Here is an 18,196-nt window from a genome sequence, read left to right on the forward strand (position 1 = left end):
TGCCGCCAGAGCGCTCGAGAGCGCAGTGAGACAAAATGGCGACAGGAGCCGAGAAAGCGTATGTCGTGCTTGAAATGCACTCACATCAGTCAGTCATAACAGTGCAACGACACTTCAGGACGAAGTTCAACAAAGATCCACCAACTGCTAACTCCATTCGGCGATGGTATGCGCAGTTTAAAGCTTCAGAATGCCTCTGTAAGGGGAAATCAACGGGTCGGCCTGCAGTGAGCGAAGAAACGGTTGAACGCGTGCGGGCAAGTTTCACGCGTAGCCCGCGGAAGTCGACGAATAAAGCAAGCAGGGAGCTAAACGTACCACAACCGACGGTTTGGAAAATCTTACGGAAAAGGCTAAAGCAGAAGCCTTACTGTTTACAATTGCTACATGCCCTGACACCCGATGACAAAGTCAAACGCTTTGAATTTTCGGCGCGGTTGCAACAGCTCATGGAAGAGGATGCGTTCAGTGGGAAACTTGTTTTCAGTGATGAAGCAACATTTTTTCTTAATGGTGAAGTGAACAGACACAATGTGCGAATCTGGGCGGTAGAGAATCCTCACGCATTCGTGCAGCAAATTCGCAATTCACCAAAAGTCAACGTGTTTTGTGCAATCTCACGGTTTAAAGTTTACGGCCCCTTTTTCTTCTGTGAAAAAAACGTTACAGGACACGTATATCTGGACATGCTGGAAAATTGGCTCATGACACAACTGGAGACCGACAGCGCCGACTTCATCTTTCAACAGGATGGTGCTCCACCGCACTTCCATCATGATGTTCGGCATTTCTTAATCAGGAGATTGGAAAACCGATGGATCGGTCGTGGTGGAGATCATGATCAGCAATTCATGTCATGGCTTCCACGCTCTCCCGACTTAACCCCATGCCATTTCTTTCTGTGGGGTTACGTGAAAGATTCAGTGTTTAAACCTCCTGTACCAAGAAACGTGCCAGAACTGCGAGCTCGCACCAACGATGCTTTCGAACTTATTGATGGGGACATGCTGTGCCAAGTGTGGGAGGAACTTTTTATCGGCTTGATGTCTGCCGAATCACTAAAGGGGCACATATCGAACATTTGTGAATGCCTAAAAAAACTTTTTGAGTTTTTGTATGTGTGTGCAAAGCATTGTGAAAATATCTCAAATAATAAAGTTATTGTAGAGCTGTGAAATCGCTTCAATCATTTGTAATAACACTGTATTTCTATGATGGGTAGCTTGTCCTTAAAAATTCTAGTCCAGGACGCAGAACAGAGCTTCGCTGGTACTGTATGCAATAATATATCGCATACCGAGGCAAAATCACTGAAATCTTTACAGCATTGAACAGTTATACATACTTTGCTTCTCTAATCATATCGGCTATTTCGTCAGATGTCATTGATCGTGAAACTTTTTTTCTATTCTGTATTTTTACGAAATATAGATCACAAGGCATGTACGAGTGCCCCGACACTGAAATTTCCAACTGACATTATCAACTATACTGTTTACCACTGCGTAGACAAAAGCCTTTAAAACCATCCGAAACCACACAGTCATGGTCAGAGTCAGGGACGGATATTTATCTTCTGCTCAAAGCAGGATCGTCGATATTACACAATCTTGTTTGTTTTATATGCGCAATGTTGATTAAACCAAGTAAGAAATTACCTTGACTTATCCAATTTTCGTGCCAAAACTCTGAGTGCAGCTTCCGTACGTCATTCTCTTCAACTACGGCAGTTATATTTGCATTTACAAGTAGCCTGCACGAGAGAAGTATACAAGTTGCTTAGATCTTAATGAAACGCAAAAGAAGTCGTTACTCCTGAATGTATCAAATAAATTTCGTTACAGAAGGAAAACATGACTTACCAGTTTGTATGGAAGGTTTCGGAGGTATTTTGTCATACTAAGAACTCCTAGTAACACTAATACCGGATTAATAAGACTGTAATGAACGGTTGGCCACAGAGGAAAAGTCAGTAACTCGGTGGCTTTGTTCACTTTCCCCTATATCAATGCCAGCTCACGTTTTGTTACTACAAGTACCATCTTGCGTCGTTTGTATGAACGCAATCGCTCACAACTTTGGCATTTTGCTATTTCTGTGCCACTGGCGACATGTTTTACTACCTTTCCGAGTAAAAATCTGAAAAACGATTTCTGTGTTTACTTGGTAACAGTTACACTTTGACTGGCCCGCCCAGTTGGCCGTGCGGTCTAACGCACGGCTTTCCGAGCGGGAAGGAGCGCCTGGTCCCCGGCACGAATCCGCCCAGCGGATTTGTGTCGGGGTCCGGGGAACCGGCCAGTCTGTGGATGGTTTTTAGGCGGTTTTCCATCTGCCTCGGCGAATGCAGACTGGTTTCCCTTATTCCTCCTCAGTTACACTATGTCGGCGATTGCTGCGCAAACAAGTTCTCCACGTACGTGTACACCACCATTACTCTATCACGCAAACATAGGGGTTACACTCGTCTGGTGCGAGACGTTCCCTGGGGAGGTCCACCGGGGGTCGAACCGCACAATAACCCTGGGTTCCAGTCGGCTCTCAGCAGTGGCAGCGTACGGACGGCCCCGCGCGCCGGCCAGTGCTCCGCTGCAGGGTTTGTTTACTTCTGCGCCGTAGCTTTAAGGCTTGTGTCCGTCCACCGTGAACAACATGTCGAGCGCTTACCGCCGTGCGACCCTTAAAGTTTCCTTCCCAGCTGAACATGCGCGACCTCGTGCACATGAAGTTGAAACGTTCATAAGTGAAGAAGTTCGTTTAGATCCTAACCACGTTATCGGAATCCATTTTTCGATCACGAGTAGTGTCGTTCATATTAAAGTGACAAACAACGAGGTGTGTGAAGATGTTATTCGCCGCCATGCCAATGGACTTAAGTTCAAATACTCTGATGCTCACGTCGGAGCTGTAACACTTGAACTCGCAGAGTACGGTCAACGCACGATTAGGGTGTTTGAACTACCTTTTGAAGTGCCGAAGGACGAAGTTGTCTCTGCGTTACAACCATACGGTAACGTCATCGGTTACGTAGAGGAAAAATGGCAAACCTTCACGACCTACCATGTCCTTAATGGGGTGCGTCAGGTCAAAATTGAACTGAAAAAACATATACCATCATACCTGACAATTGGCGGGGTGCGAACCATTGTCATCTACGACGGCCAACCCCGAACATGTGTGGGTTGTGGACAAGAAGGCCACTTCCGATCCGCCTGCATGCGACGCCGCCTGATGCAGACGCCGGTCGGCGAGGAAGCGTCCCCAGCGGTGATCACTCAGATCCCTGTCACATATGCCAAGGTTGCCCAGGAATGTAGCACCTCTACACAGGGTCTTCCTGCTCCGTTGACGTCGTCTGATCAGGTAGATGCAACCGCTTCTGAGAATCCTTCTGAGGTGTCAAAGGCGCCAGATCCTGACCTGCCAAATCATCGCAGCAATGTGACTGAAAAGGCTACTGAGATGGACATTGATCCGGGAGTGGTACCTACTTCTGCTTTCCTTCAGACTGGTCCGGAGTCATACGAAAGCCACCCGCAATCGGACTCTGAACGACCTGTTCGAAAACAAGGGTCGACACGAAAGAGAAAGAAACGTAGCCGTACACCCCCTGATGAATCCATTGTACGAAGATGGACGACAAACCGCTCTTTGATGACCAAAAGTCTGATGCGAAAGACCCGCCACAGGCGACCACTGGCAACGAACACCCGTCCTTACTGACGCCGTCGCCCCCACAGGTCGACGTTGAAGAGAGCCCATCCGATGAGACGAAAACTACGTCTCCACTCCACGTGGATGATGTGCACAGCCGATGCCCTACCGCAGAATCAGTCTCCTGGTCAGACGACGTGGAGATCGAAGGGACTGGGGTGGATGCTGCTGATGATGGGGCACCCCCATCGGTTGCGCCCACGCCCGCAAACTCTGCACAATAGCAGCCTCTTCAGCGGACCGGCCAGATCGACGACCTCTCGCTCCTGAAGAAGGAGCCCCACCTGCGCCTGTGGGACTCCAACACCAGTGTTATCGTGCCGCAACGATTAACCTCGCGACCATTCGTGCGCCCCACAAACTAGCGCTGCTCCGCGATATGATTTATGATGCGGACATAGATATTGCGATTTTTCAGGAAGTGCATGTCGCCGATTTTTCACCACCACATGGCTTCACGGTGCATCTTTCTCCCGCTTCGGACACCGGTAGTGGTGTTGCCACCATCTTACGTGAGGGTCTTCCTGCCGAAGATGTCCTATACCTCCACAACGGCAGAGGTATGGCCCTTACTCTCTTTGGTGTACGCATCGTCTACATTTATGCGCCATCGGGCTCCAGCTACCTTCGTGAACGCAATGCCTTCTTCGCGAACGAAGGTACCCCCTTTTTATGGGACCACACGATGACTGGGTCATGGGTGGAGACTTCAACTGCATCCAGCGACCTCAGGATCAATTGCCGCGTCACTCACCATGCGCAGCTCTGGAAACAGTCGTCACGCGGCTACAATTTGTCGACACGTGGAGACATGTTCACGGTGATCTTATGGGCTTTACGTAGTACACTGCGCACTCCTCTAGCCGACCGGATCGCATCTACATCTCGCGACCCCTAATTCAACACACTCGACAGGCTGAAATCTGGCCTGATGCTTTCTCAGATCATGAGGCTTACTTCTGTGATGTTGTTCTCACAAGACAGGCAGTATGGCACGGACGTGGTTTATGTAAACTGAACACAGCACTTCTTAATTCACCTGACTGTCGACTTCTAATAGAAGACACTTGGATCACATGTAATAGACGCCGACCCACATATCCGTCTCCCATATCCTGGTGGATCCAGTGTGCAAAACCTGCTCTTCGAAAAACTTTAATCCGGTATGGCAAAGATGTTGTCGCCTGGAGGAAGAGCACTATGGACTTTTACTACAGGATCCTACAAGAATGCTCCACGATGCCAGCCTCCCCTGAGCGCCATACAAGGATGAACCATGCTAAGGACCAAATCTCCAATCTCATGCGAAGGCATTTGGAAGGAGCGATAGTACGATCTCGTACTGCTGGTCGCATGCCTCATGAACATCCGTCGATGTACCATATCATCGAAGAACGCCAAAATCGACGCCGAAAACTGATTCACGTCCTAACAGATCAAGAAGGGCATCACTACGTAACCCAATCTGCAATAGGGAATGTGCTTCACGCCCACTACCAGCAGCTATACGCAGCAATTCCACATTCCCGAGAGTTGATCGAGGAAGTCTCACAGCTCAACTTCGGTGGTATCCCAGGAGATGCGGCGATTGACTTGATGTCAGAGGTGACTGATGACGAAGTCCGCGATGCGATCCGGGCAGGAACCATCAATCGCTCCCCAGGACCCAACGGTCTTCCCCTCGAATTGTATCGCACCTTCCGTGATTTGTTAGAGTCCACCTTCACCTCCATCTGTCGGGAACTGATGTCTCCGGAAGTACCTGTGCCGGACTCTTTCATGGAAGGAATTATTATTCCTGTACGTAAACCGCATGGTGGCCAGAATATCAGTGATTATCGGCTCCTCACCCTCCATAACAGTGACATGAAAATCTTCACTTGCCTTTTGGCAGCACGACTTAAAAACGTTGCCCGATATGTTGTGTCGCCAGACCAAGCATCTTTGGGAGGGGATAGTAATATCCGCACGGCTTTATGCCGCTACAGGGATATGATCACCGTTACCCAGGCACAACGCCTCTCTGGAGCACTTGCGTCTTTGGACTTTAGTCAAGCTTTTGATAGGGTTGACCATTCTTTCCTTACGGCCGTTCTCCACCATATGGGTTTCCCAGTCGCCGTTATCACGGTAGATGCGCCTTCTCCGGGGTGCCTCATCCAGGGTTATGCACAGTGGCAGACTCACTCCACCGATAATAATAGGTCGATCCGTACGTCAAGGTTCCCCTCTATCAGCGATTTTGTACGCCTTTTCCTTGGAATCCTTGCTATGTGGACTAAGACAACGTTTGGTAGGGTTGTCCATAGATCGCTACCGATTCTGTTGCACGGCCTATGCTGACGATGTAGTCATCTGTTTACGTAATGCCGACGAGGTTCGAGCTGTTTTGACGTGGGAAGCGACTTATGGTGAGGCGTCGGGTAGCTCTTTAAACGTACGTAAGTCACAAGTTATGTTCATTGGCACGGGACTTCCCGTGGAGTGCGTTACACCTCTCACCACCGTTGATACCATTCGTTGTTTGCGAATAGATTTTTCATCTGATCTCCGGCGTTCAGCCACCATCAACTGCCGACGCCTCCTTTTAATGATCAGAGCAGGTCTTATGGACCATCGCCTTCGATCCCTAGATATTCTCCAACGAGCTCGATATGTCAATATACATATCGCATCCCGAGTTCCCCATGTAGCACAAGTTCTACCTTTCCCGCTTACTGTGGCACGTCGCATGTTGGCAGCGATGGCATCTTTCGTCAGCTCTGGGCTGTTGTTCAAAGTTAACTATGCAACCCTTACTCTTCCGCGTGAACGAGGTGGGATAGGTCTGTTTCACGTGCCGGATAGAGCTTGCGCCCTATTTGTCAGCTCCCAGATGACGGTATGGACACGTTGCCCAACGAGCCTCACTGGTCTCCTCCTGTCGGCATATTCGCCGGTCTCACTGTCAGCCCCAGTGATGACCTCGGATGTTCCGGACCAGTTCCATTATATACGGTACTTCTTTCTGGAACTCAGTTATCTACGCCTCACCTTACCAAGACAGCTTTTACTCAATACAAAGGCAGTATACAATGTCCTCCAATTAGGTCGTCCACCTAACCCGATTGAACTAAAGTTCCCCCAGGTTGACTGGCGTCATGTATGGCCCGCGGTGTTCGCCTGTTACCTTGACACGAATGTTCAATCTGTCTGGTACCTAACTGTCAATGGTAAGCAAATCAACCAATTTCGCCTTCATCGTATCCACCTCGCCCAATCACCTCTATGCTCCACGTGTGGATTGCCAGACAATGATGTACATCGGTTTGTTTGCGGACCGGCGGCGGAGGTTTGGCACTTGGTTCGACGTATTGTACCTTTTCTAATGCGGGACATTCCGGATCGGATTACTCCCTTTTCATTATTATTTCCGGAACGTGACTATTTTCCTCGGACAAAGACCAATGCTGTGAATTGGATTCGCGGACATGCCATTCACTACTTATTTGGACAAACTGTAAACTCTGTACTCGATTTTTGGACATACCTCAATGACCGTCATTATGTCGTTGCCCGTCCCCCTAAATACAGACAATTTTTCTCGAACTTCCTTGGGAGTGCTTTCCATGAGCCGCCTCGCAGCTGGAATGTGTTAAGCCAAGAGAGAAGAAGGTTTCCTGTTTGAACCAATGAACATTTCTGAACAATTGAACGGAACACATCAATTTCGAAAAGACGTGACTCAACATATTACCAGCAGGGCGCAGAAGGCCTCTGATGAATTACACAACAAAACTAAACAAAAAAATAAATAAATAAATAAATAAAATAAAATAACATAAAGACAATAAAAATAAAATTAAAAAAAGGAAGATTTTGTTTTGTTTGTACGGATAGCCCTCACCTTGATTTCCCATATTTCCTCTGGTATATAGGCAGCTCTCTGGGGTAGGTTTAGTCAGGAGCCAACGCCTGAAGTGGATCAGATTTTTTTGTTATAGGATGAAAAGTGGTGGTGGCACTTGTTTCTTTTTTTTTTTTTTTTTTTTGTAGTTCCTTTTTATTAAAGGGTTTTCAAAAAGAAAAGAAAATATAGAGGAAAAAAGAGGCGCCAGCAAGCAGACGTGCGAATTCAAATCACCGGCACGAAGGACATGCAGCAAACGCTTTACATAGACTTAAAAAAAAGAAAAGAAAACGCACAGCTTTCCGAGCGGGAAGGAGCGCCTGGTCCCCGGCACCAATCCGCCCAGCGGATTTGTGTCGGGGTCCGGTGAACCGGCCAGTCTGTGGATGGTTTTTAGGCGGTTTTCCATCTGCCTCGGCGAATGCGGACTGGTTTCCCTTATTCCGCCTCAGCTACACTATGTTGGCGATTGCTGCGCAAACAAGTTCTCCACGCACGCGTACACCACCATTACTCTATCACGCAAACATAGGGGTTACTCTCGTCTGGTGCGAGACGTTCCCTGGGGGGGGGGGGGGGGGTCCACCGGGGGCCGAACCGCACAGTAACCCTGGGTTCGGTGTTGGGTGGCGGAGGGGTGAAGTGGACTGCGGTAGTCGTCGTGGGATTGTGGACCACAGCGTCTGCGGCAGGGACGGAGCCTCTCCGTCGTTTCTAGGTCCACGGTTACAATACAATACAATACAATACACTTCGACTGAGTTTTGTATACCGAAAGACACTGAATTGTATTCTTCTAGAAATCGTTGTATATAGGAGATGTCTTAGGATTTGTGGTATGTTAGCAAATAATACACGTAAATATCCTCGTACAAAGTCTTTATTAACTTTTGCATATGTATTTACACACAGAAAACAACTCTTTCCTTAAATCCACATCTGAATCATCTGTTTCTTCCTCTAACCAGCAATTTGACATATACAGAGGAGGTATATGCTCGAATTCTAGTACATATCTAATTTTCGTCCTGTAAAATACTTGTTTTAGGGCATTAACTATTAGCTCAGTTCCTTCCTGCTGTTCATCTAGACAAGATCATCCGGGGATTTTAATTTTACCTCGTATCTCATCCATGACGCTATTGTTAAAGCGTTCTTCAACTTCCTGTGTGTATGTCAGCAACTCTTCTGCTCCACATTCTTGTGGGATTTCTGTATAGAACAATAAGTTCACAACTTTTGCGAATGAGTGATCATTAAATGTAGTTATTCCATCAGTTTTAAAGTCGGCAAATGGCTGTTCTATTGCTAGGTGGACAACGTCCAGCTCACCACACTTACATAGAATATAACCATCCTTTTTAAGCCGATCCAAATGGGAAGAGAGCTTAATAAACATATTTTTTCGAGTGTCCTTTAACATAGTAAACGTTCTCGATTCCACTGATTTCAGCCAGTACGCCGACACGTGGCCAGTTTCCATTGCTGTTTATTGTAAATGCCAATATTTTGTATTCTCCCTCCGTAGTCAGATTTTTCCATACAGTGTGTTTAAATCCGTATGTAAACCTGGTCATGTGCCCATTTCAGTAGCAGTTACCGGTGTCGTGGCGTTAAGATTGGCACGTACGTGGGTCGTCGGCTGCGGAGGCCCATCATTAGGAGTGGCCGGTGCACTGTCTGTTCAGACACACTTGTATTCTGCCCAGCATTGAAATCTAGCATTAGTTAAGCCACAATTCGCCGCCTGCCCTTTTCTATCAGTGTGCTCGGCCTACGATGTCTGTATTAACGGGTGGACGCCTAACCCCACGACCTCCGGACTTAGTCTGGCTGTGGTTCCTCCACTTGTTGAAGACACTCACCACAGCACCGCTCGAACACCGGGCAAGTCTGTGCAGTTTCCGAGCCTCCGGGCCATCACAATCTGGCCTCAGTCAACCTCACATAAACCGCTTGTCTTCTCATCCTACAAACGAACTGCATGCTCACTGATACGAAACGTGTCTGTGTGTGTCTGACCAGCAGTCATGCCTCGCCAGCTGATGTTACTGTCGCCTGTACGGATTTATGTCGATAGCAGGTCGGTGGTCATAATGGCCTGACTGATCAATGTATATTTATATATTACATACATTAAAAATATACAGACCATGTCTGTCCAAATATTCATTTGAGTATTTTGTGAAAATATGAAGTAAACGGGTCAAGAACTTTTCGAAATTTTGGCAACAACGTTTTCCATTCATATATTACACATTTATTTATATTTGATATATATTAAGAAAGTGTCAAGAAAGGCTGTTTGAATGCCGTTATCGTATGGTGTAAAATTTTGAAGTAAATCAGTCAAGAACTTTTGAAGATCTTTACTAGTAACGTTTCCTAGTTACATATTACACATTTATTTGTATATTATATACATTAAAAGATATCTTTCAAGATTTTTGCCAATAACGTGTCCCCTTTAAATAGTATATATATATTTATATACCATCTATATCAAATTATGAAGTCTATGTCAGTCCAAAAGTTTATTGAGTCTTGTGTAGTAACTGAAAGTAAATTGTTCGCGAATATTTCGTAATTTTTGGTAACTACGTTAAACAGGCTTGTTGTTGTTGTTGTGGTCTTCAGTCCGGAGACTGGTTTGATTCAGCTCTCCAGGCTACCCTGTCCTGTGCAAGTTTCTTCATCTCCCAGTACCTACTGCAACCTACATCCTTCTGAATCTGCTTAGTGTATTCATCTCTTGGTCTTCCTCTACGATTTTTACGCTCCACGCTGCCCTCCAGCGCTAAATTTGTGATCCCTTGATGCCTCAGAACATGTCCTACTAACCGATCCCTTCTTCTTGTCAAGTTGTGCCACAAACTCCTCTTCTCCCCAATTTTGTTCAGTCCTTCATGATTAGTTATGTGATCTACCCATCTAATCGTCAGCATTCTTCTGTAGCACCACATTTCGAAAGCTTCTATTCTCTTCTTGTCCAAACTATTTATCGTCCATGTTTCACTTCCATACATCGTTGCGATAAGTGGCAACAAAACGACTGTTCACGTTGGTGTGTACATGCTATGTACCATCGGACTTTCGGAAAAATATCATCCACATAATGCCAGAGACAGCAAGCAGAGACCGGTGCGAAAAATTCATGGGACATGAGAGAACTGTAGAGAGTAAAATGTATAGCTGAAGCAAGATAATGGAATATATCCAGAACATATTTGAGGACGTAGGATGCAAATGCTACTTTGAGATCAAGAGGTTTGCACAAGGGAGGAATTGGTGGCGGGCCAAATCAACCAGTCGGAAGACTGATAACTCAAAATAAAGAAAAAAATAAAAAAAAGCAAAGAAAAATTATAGAGGACTAAGAAACGAAAATGTCTTTAATGCAAGTGACCACGTTATTGTTCAGTATTTTATCCACCTTCAGCAACTATAGTTGCGTTTATTGAGATAATCATCAACGAGCTGCAGAAAAAAATTATTTCTTTAATCGGTTTCAGGCATTTAGTGCCCTTCTTCAGAATGTTATTAGCGTCATATTATATTCAGGTGTCAAAAATAGGATGCATACAGTACATTGCTGTGGTGATGTGGGCCATATTTCCTGTAAAAAATGGTACAGGCATTTTTGTACAGGCACTACGAACCATATGACCACAGCAATGTGCTGTGAGCATCCTATTTTTGACATTTGCAAATTATGCGATGCTTATAACATTCTGAAAAAGGGCACTCAATGCCTGAAACCGATTAAGGAAATAAAATTTCTTTTGTGCAACTGGTTGATGCATGTTTCAATAAAACGATCATGGTAGCAATTTCAGACATCCACTGCTCGGTAGCACTGTTTCAGGTTCATCGCATACACATTGTGCCATTGTGGTACTAAGGACAGAAAATAAAAAATAGCAAGAAAAAAAATATGGTTTAAGGGATTCCGCAAAAGTAGCACATGCAGAGCTTTTGTTTTCCGGTTTCATTAAAAATCATAGTGTTACGGGCTAAACTTACGGAAATGTCTCTGTTGTTATGTATGGCACTTAAAACATGGGTAATTAAATGAATCATGGTGCATTAAATGCTAATCTCTTTTCTCATCATAAAAGAGTAACATGATGACAAGATAAAATCGAGAGGGGATTAGTTGATGTTAATAGTTATCAGTCTGAAATGCCAAAGGTAACGATGACCGATATAAGATTATCTTCTTCTAAAGTACTTTACGGATGTCATTAGGTTGATATTGGAGGGGTCGTGTACCAGGGTCTTTCTTATCATCGGATCAATCTGACACTTTTCCTGAATTGAGGTTAGTTGAACAACGTTTCTGCCTGTTTTCAAACTTCAGACGTTACATCGGAGCGAAAACTTAAGAACTGATTAACTGCATCCTAGCGAATCATTTACTCTACCATTTTCTGCTGTTATTGACTGTACCACTTTCGAAGAATTCTTGATGAAATGTCAAGGAAAATGTGTTGTTTTGAATATTAGCAAACACTTTCATGGAGTGTTTTGAATTACCCTTTGTTTCAAAGAGTGAATTAATCCACCATTTTTAAGACAAACTAGCATACAAAGCTATGGTTCCAACGTTTGCTGCCTGAATGTTTTCATACTTAGTTCTTTTGTATGGATAGAAAACTAAACTTATTTTTAATGTTATTGCACCTAAGAGGAAGACAGAAAGGCACTAAAAGTAGACGTGAAGTGTCACCAGTCAGTTGTGAGATGCGGTTTTGTGTTCTTCACGGCTGTAAAGAAGTAGTTACAAGTTCAAACGCACTGTCCATAACGTGCGATCAGTTTATAGCTGAAGTTTTGTGCAGTTTTACCATTACACTGACGTGACAAACATTATGGCATACCTCCGAATATCATACACTACTGGCCATTAAAATTGCTGCACCACGAAGATGACGTGCTACAGACGCGAAATTTAACCGACAGCAAGAAGATGCTGTGATATGCAAATTATTAGCTTTTAAGAGCATTCACACAATGTTGGCGCCGGTGGCGACACCTACAACGTGCTGAAATGAGGAAAGTTTCCAACCGATTTCTCATACACAAACAGCAGTTGACCGGCGTTGCCTGGTGAAACGTTGTTGTGATGCCTCGTGTAAGGAGGAGAAATACGTACCATCACGTTTCCGACTTTGATAAAGGTCGGATTGTAGCCTATCGCGATTGCGGTTTACCGTATCCCGACATTGCTGCTCGCGTTGGTCGAGATCCAATGACTGTTAGCAGAATATGGAATCGGTGAGTTCAGGAGGGTAATACGGAACGCCGTGCTGGATCCCAACGGCCTCGTTTCACTAGCAGTCGAGATGACGTCTCGATCCCTGAGTCAAGAGATGGGGACGCTTGCAAGACAACAACCATCTGCACGAACAGTTCGACGACGTTTGCAGCAGCATGGACTATCAGGTCGGAGACCATGGCTGCGGTTACCCTTGACGCTGCATTATAGACAGGAGCGCCTGCCATGGTGTACTCAACGACGAACCTGGGTGCAAGTTGTGGATATTCAGCACGAGCCCTGCACCAGACATTGTTGAATGACATTGAACAGTGATTGAATCTGATGTTGTTGTTGTTGTGGTCTTCAGTCCTGAGACTGGTTTGATGCAGCTCTCCATGCTACTCTATCCTGTGCAAGCTTCTTCATCTCCCAGTACTTACTGCAACCTACATCCTTCTGAATCTGCTTAGTGTATTCATCTCTTGTTCTCCCTCTACGCTCTTTACCCACCACGCTGCCCTCCAGTCCTAAATTTGTGATCCCTTGATGCCTCAGAACATGTCCTACCAACCGGTCCCTTCTTCTCGTCAAGTTGTGCCACAAAGCAAGGGGAAACTACAGCCGTAGTTTTTCCCGGGGCCATGCAGCTTTACTAAACAGGCTTGTATTTATATAATAGAACATTTTTTTTAATGTATACTTATGTACCATGTGTAACTAAATCCGTCAAGAACTCATCGATATTTTTGCCAGTAATGTGGCCTCTATGTATATCTATACCATAGGTATTTAAAAATATGTAACCTACGTCTGTCCAAACGTTTATTAAGTATTGTGTAAAACTCTGAAGTAAATTGGTCAACCACTTTTCGAGAATATTGGTAAAAACGTTAACCAAGGCCCTGTCTTCATACTGAACTCCAGATACATTAAATTAATATAAAAGAATAATAATATACAAATAGTAATATTCACTTAAGACATTTGTGTACATTGCAAGCTTATAACAGTCTGAAATGTTGACAGCAGAGTAGACATTCATATGATGCAGGACTATTGTCGAATTATATCGTTAACTATCAGCGTGCCCCGGCATCATATGGTTGTCACTAACTGTAAGTATCTATGGGCAGACCAGTTGTTTATAGTACTTAGTAATCTATCTGTCATTTAATACTGCATCATTCCCCTACAGTAGCACTAATATTATCTTCCACATAGAGACAGAGAAACGCGACGATTACTTCAATTTATAATGTGTACAGACATACATAAAACGTCCTCATGAAAACCTTATCAGTAGTTGCTGAGATCAGTCTTCGCATGCAGACAGAAAAAAGCGCTGGAGTAATTTAATCTGTAGTGTGTAAAGGTTCTGGTCCAGCTTGGTGGCTGCCTGGAGTTGCGGCGGCTGTTTACAGTTTCCCCCGCCAGATGCCGCCTCCTCAAGAGCTCACCAGCTCACAGCTTCCGTCAGTGCCCCTAGACGTCACTCCGGGCACCAGTTAACTGTGGAACAGATAACAATGGATAAATTGCACACTTATCGTTTCTATTAGAAGTAATTTGTATGTGCAAACCTTCCTCGTGAATCAGCCTATCTATTAGTGTAAACACTATCAAAATATCTATAGCAGTTCCTTAGATTACCCACAGCACAGAGAAAGAAAAACGCGTCGTGGGACTTTGATGTACAATAGGGACATACAGTTAATATGGATGCTGGCTAAAAGCGCAAACTGCCCGTTTGATTTGACAAAGGCAGCGCTGTTTTCCTGTTCGCAGAAACACTACGGATGTACACCCCAGGTGTGGCGCTGGACAGGGTGTGTGTGCGTCCCTACCAGCTGCCGGACACGGAGACCTGCCGAGGCGTCAAGGTGAGGCCAGGCGAGATCGTCGGGATCCCCGTGTACTGCATCCACCACGACGCCAGGTACCATCCAGACCCAGAAACTTTCGACCCGGAACGCTTCAGTCCAGAGAACAAGCACCGCATCAAGCCCTTTACATTCCTACCCTTCGGATCAGGACCTCGTGTATGTATCGGTAAGCAAAGTCGTGTATTTTGAAAATTACTACTTCACCACTCTCTTCGTTTAAGGGGTAGGTGAGTCGTCTGTTCCGGTCACAGAGACCGTTGTTAATAGCATTTCCTTGGTCTTCCTCTGTCTGTTTTAGCATTTGGTCTAAGTGAAAATTTTGTTTTTTTCCTTGCTGTTAAAGTCAGAATCAGAAGTTGGTCCCTGAAAGTCTGCTAACCAAGATTTATTGGACTGAGTAGGGCCACACCGGAGACGAAAGAATTCGTAGCGTGCAGCCGCCACATTCACACTGTCACGGAAGTGGCAGTTCAAAGCATCAACCACGTCGTCGTAAGTTTTAGTTTCTGGGTGGGCGCTGGGAAACAGGTTGACGAGCTCGCGGTACAACACAACACCCGCGTTGGCAGTGAAAAAGGCAAGCCGCTCTGTACCTGGTGTGTTGTACGAGGTTGCGAAGTGTGCCTCGAGCTGGGCCATGTATTCTGGCCAGCGTTCAACGTCAGGATTGAAGCCACGAAACGGCGGCGCCGTCGGTACAGGCGGTGGCGTCGGAAGCGCCGAAGTAGCCGCAGTTTGTAGCGTGACCAGTCCATTGGTGGCAGCACGCAGCTGCGCATTTGCTGAGCCTGAAAACGTACAAGATCGGACAGCGAAGCCTGTTCCTGTGGCGAAGCCATGGTTTACACAAATGAAAGTTTTATAGCGAAAGGTGGGAGAGGTCACACTGGGCTATCACGAAATTATGAATCTCAATAAGAGTCTCACAGAAGATTAACAGTAATGGCAAAATAATAAAAATATAATTTTTTCCTGTTGAAGTAATAGGCATCGTGGTTGCGTGACTTCAAGTCATTTATCATTCAGCAAAATTTTGTATTTGTGTAGCATTTTGTGGGGATTTGCATTCTAAGACTCTCTTAAAGTTAGAGATTGGCTGCTTGTCGTGGTCCATTTTACAAATTTTCTGAGGTAATTGGTTTGCTGTAGTGAAAATTATGGAATTTTTTTTATTGCAGTCAGTGCACTTTGCATACCTTTGGATACTCCTACGTCACTGTCGACAGTTCTCCGCGTTGGCAACACAGTTCTTGTCAGAAGACCCCCTACATCCAGATATCCTCCCGTCATCTCATTTCGCACAGTGGGCTGTGTACTAGAAATAGGGGATGTCTTCGACAGTGCTGACACCCGGCCACATTCGGTCCAAATTTCTTTTCTAGACAGCTCGACGATGTCTGCGTCACCTCTGCTTCTGTTAGTTATTATCAGCTTCAGGCCAGTGGTAAGGAAATAGATAGAAACTGTACCATGGTGTCAGGAAATATAAGGAATATTCTGGTGGTATGAAGAGATATAGCATCTTACATCGGGCTCTAAATACGTAGCGGCTGAGGTACACCCGTTTATATCGTCACGTTTCGTTTCTGTAAGATGTTTCATGAGCCCCCAAGTATATGTATATCCTTCTTACACCCACTTATTTCCTGTGTAAAATATTTACATGTGTTATTCAACATTGGTGTCAAGTCCAAAGGTGCTGGTACCTTGTTCTCTTCCCATTTGAGTTTTGTTTTCTTATATAAACACTTATGTCAGTCAAATAAAATAAAGTAAGATTTACAAATTCCAAACACGCGCTGTTTCAACGCGTTGAACAAAAACAGATACTATTAGAAATTTTGTCTGAAAAGTGGTCGTACTTGAAGTCAGCGTTGGCAACTTTTATTCTGTGACACACGTTCGCAGTTACATGACTAACAAACGTGTCTTCAGATCTCAAGATTGTAGCGTACACCAAGAGGTACATGACTGAAAATGTGTCGTCATATCTCAGGATAGAACTAGGGCAGATTTCGAAAAGCTGTGGCTTGTGCGTCGGGCAAACTTTGCAACATTATGACGATGCAGTACCTTCGTTAATTAATTTTCATACATTGTTACATTAAGCCAAGGCCATTTTAAAATATAATTCACATTTATAATCATTGTACTGGTTTTATACGCATACTAGCTTACCGACCGCTGTTTCGAACCCGTAGATTCTATGCCCTGCAGAGATTTTAGTTTTTCTTTTAATCGATTTTTTTTTTGTTTTTTACAAATTGCAACTTCTTCTTTCGATAGCAACTTTCATCCCCTAACAAATCTTTCCTTATATCTAACCGAGAAGTGAAACAACAGATAAGTATCATAAGAAAAGCTTTACATTTTGTTTAATGTAACGAAATATTTTTTTAAACTTTTCGTCCCCTATGCACTCCGTTAGCGGTTGAATTTCCAGAAAAACTGAAACACGTATTTTTTATTTCTAACCGAGAAGCCAAATACCAGTTGTCGTAGACGTAGGCTTAAGATCCTTTAGTTGCTCTTTCGCAATTATTTATTTTCAAAAAAATCTTTCATCGACTATTTTACCCCATAGCGGTTGAGTTCTCAAAAATGTTGAAACAAATACTCTTTATTTTCGAACTGAGAAACCAATTGCTAGTTTTCGTAGTTTTTTAACTTCAAAATTCCCTTAAGAGAGACATACTTTCAATACGCCTTTCATGCCCTATTTCACCTGCTAAGGAGTGGAATTGCGGACAATTCCTTCTTAAGCAATGCCTACAGTATAAGATCCACACGCTCTCCAAACTTCAAGATTCTGTCGTTAGTGGTCTGGGTTGGGCGATGATATGTCAGTGATTCAGTCCGACCCTATTAGGGTCTTAGGGACTCCATTTCCAAAAACAGTGAAACGCATCTTTTTTTTAAATTTGTAACCGTGTGGTCAGATACAAATGTTCGTAGATGTGACATAAAAAATACTTAACTAGTTCTTCAGTAATTATATATTTCCAAATAAAAATTTTTACCCACTACTTCACTCCCATAGGTTTGAATTTCCAAAAATGGTTCAACACCTACTTCTTTATTTCTGACCTACTCGTAGGAACCAAATACCAGTTTTCATAGGTCTAACTTCAAAATTTCCTTAACAACGACATTTTTCAAAAGAACACTTCATCCCCTATTTAACCTCCTTCGAGTTGGAATTTCGAAAAATCCCTTCATAAGCGACGCCTACAGTATAAAATCCACACCTTCGCCTAATTTCAAGTATCTATTCTTAGCTGTTCGGACTGGGCGATGATGTGTGTTATTCTGCTTGTCAGGACATTGCTTTCTTATATGTTGAGATTATAGTACCAGAAATATTAAAAAACAAAATTAACCTGATTGTACCCAGAATAAAAATTGCAATGTCATTATCATTATACGTATGAAACGATAGCATTTTTTGGT

At 44.3% G+C, this 18,196-nt stretch overlaps 1 protein-coding gene across 2 annotated transcripts in view; it reads left to right on the forward strand.

The window, feature by feature from the left end:
- The window catches only part of LOC124594884 (cytochrome P450 9e2-like), a 111,942-nt gene that overhangs the window by 89,810 nt on the left and 3,936 nt on the right, over positions 1-18,196 (forward strand). The window contains exon 8 of one of the 2 annotated variants that reach the window (XM_047133356.1): positions 14,649-14,912. The exons of the other annotated variant lie outside the window; for it this stretch is intronic. Within the exon in view, the coding sequence (XP_046989312.1) occupies positions 14,649-14,912 (264 nt within the window). The remainder of the gene's footprint in view (positions 1-14,648; positions 14,913-18,196) is intronic. 2 annotated transcript variants of the gene reach the window in all.

The sequence above is a fragment of the Schistocerca americana genome, chromosome 2, assembly GCF_021461395.2.
Source record: "Schistocerca americana isolate TAMUIC-IGC-003095 chromosome 2, iqSchAmer2.1, whole genome shotgun sequence".
Classification (NCBI taxonomy): Eukaryota; Metazoa; Arthropoda; class Insecta; order Orthoptera; family Acrididae; genus Schistocerca; species Schistocerca americana.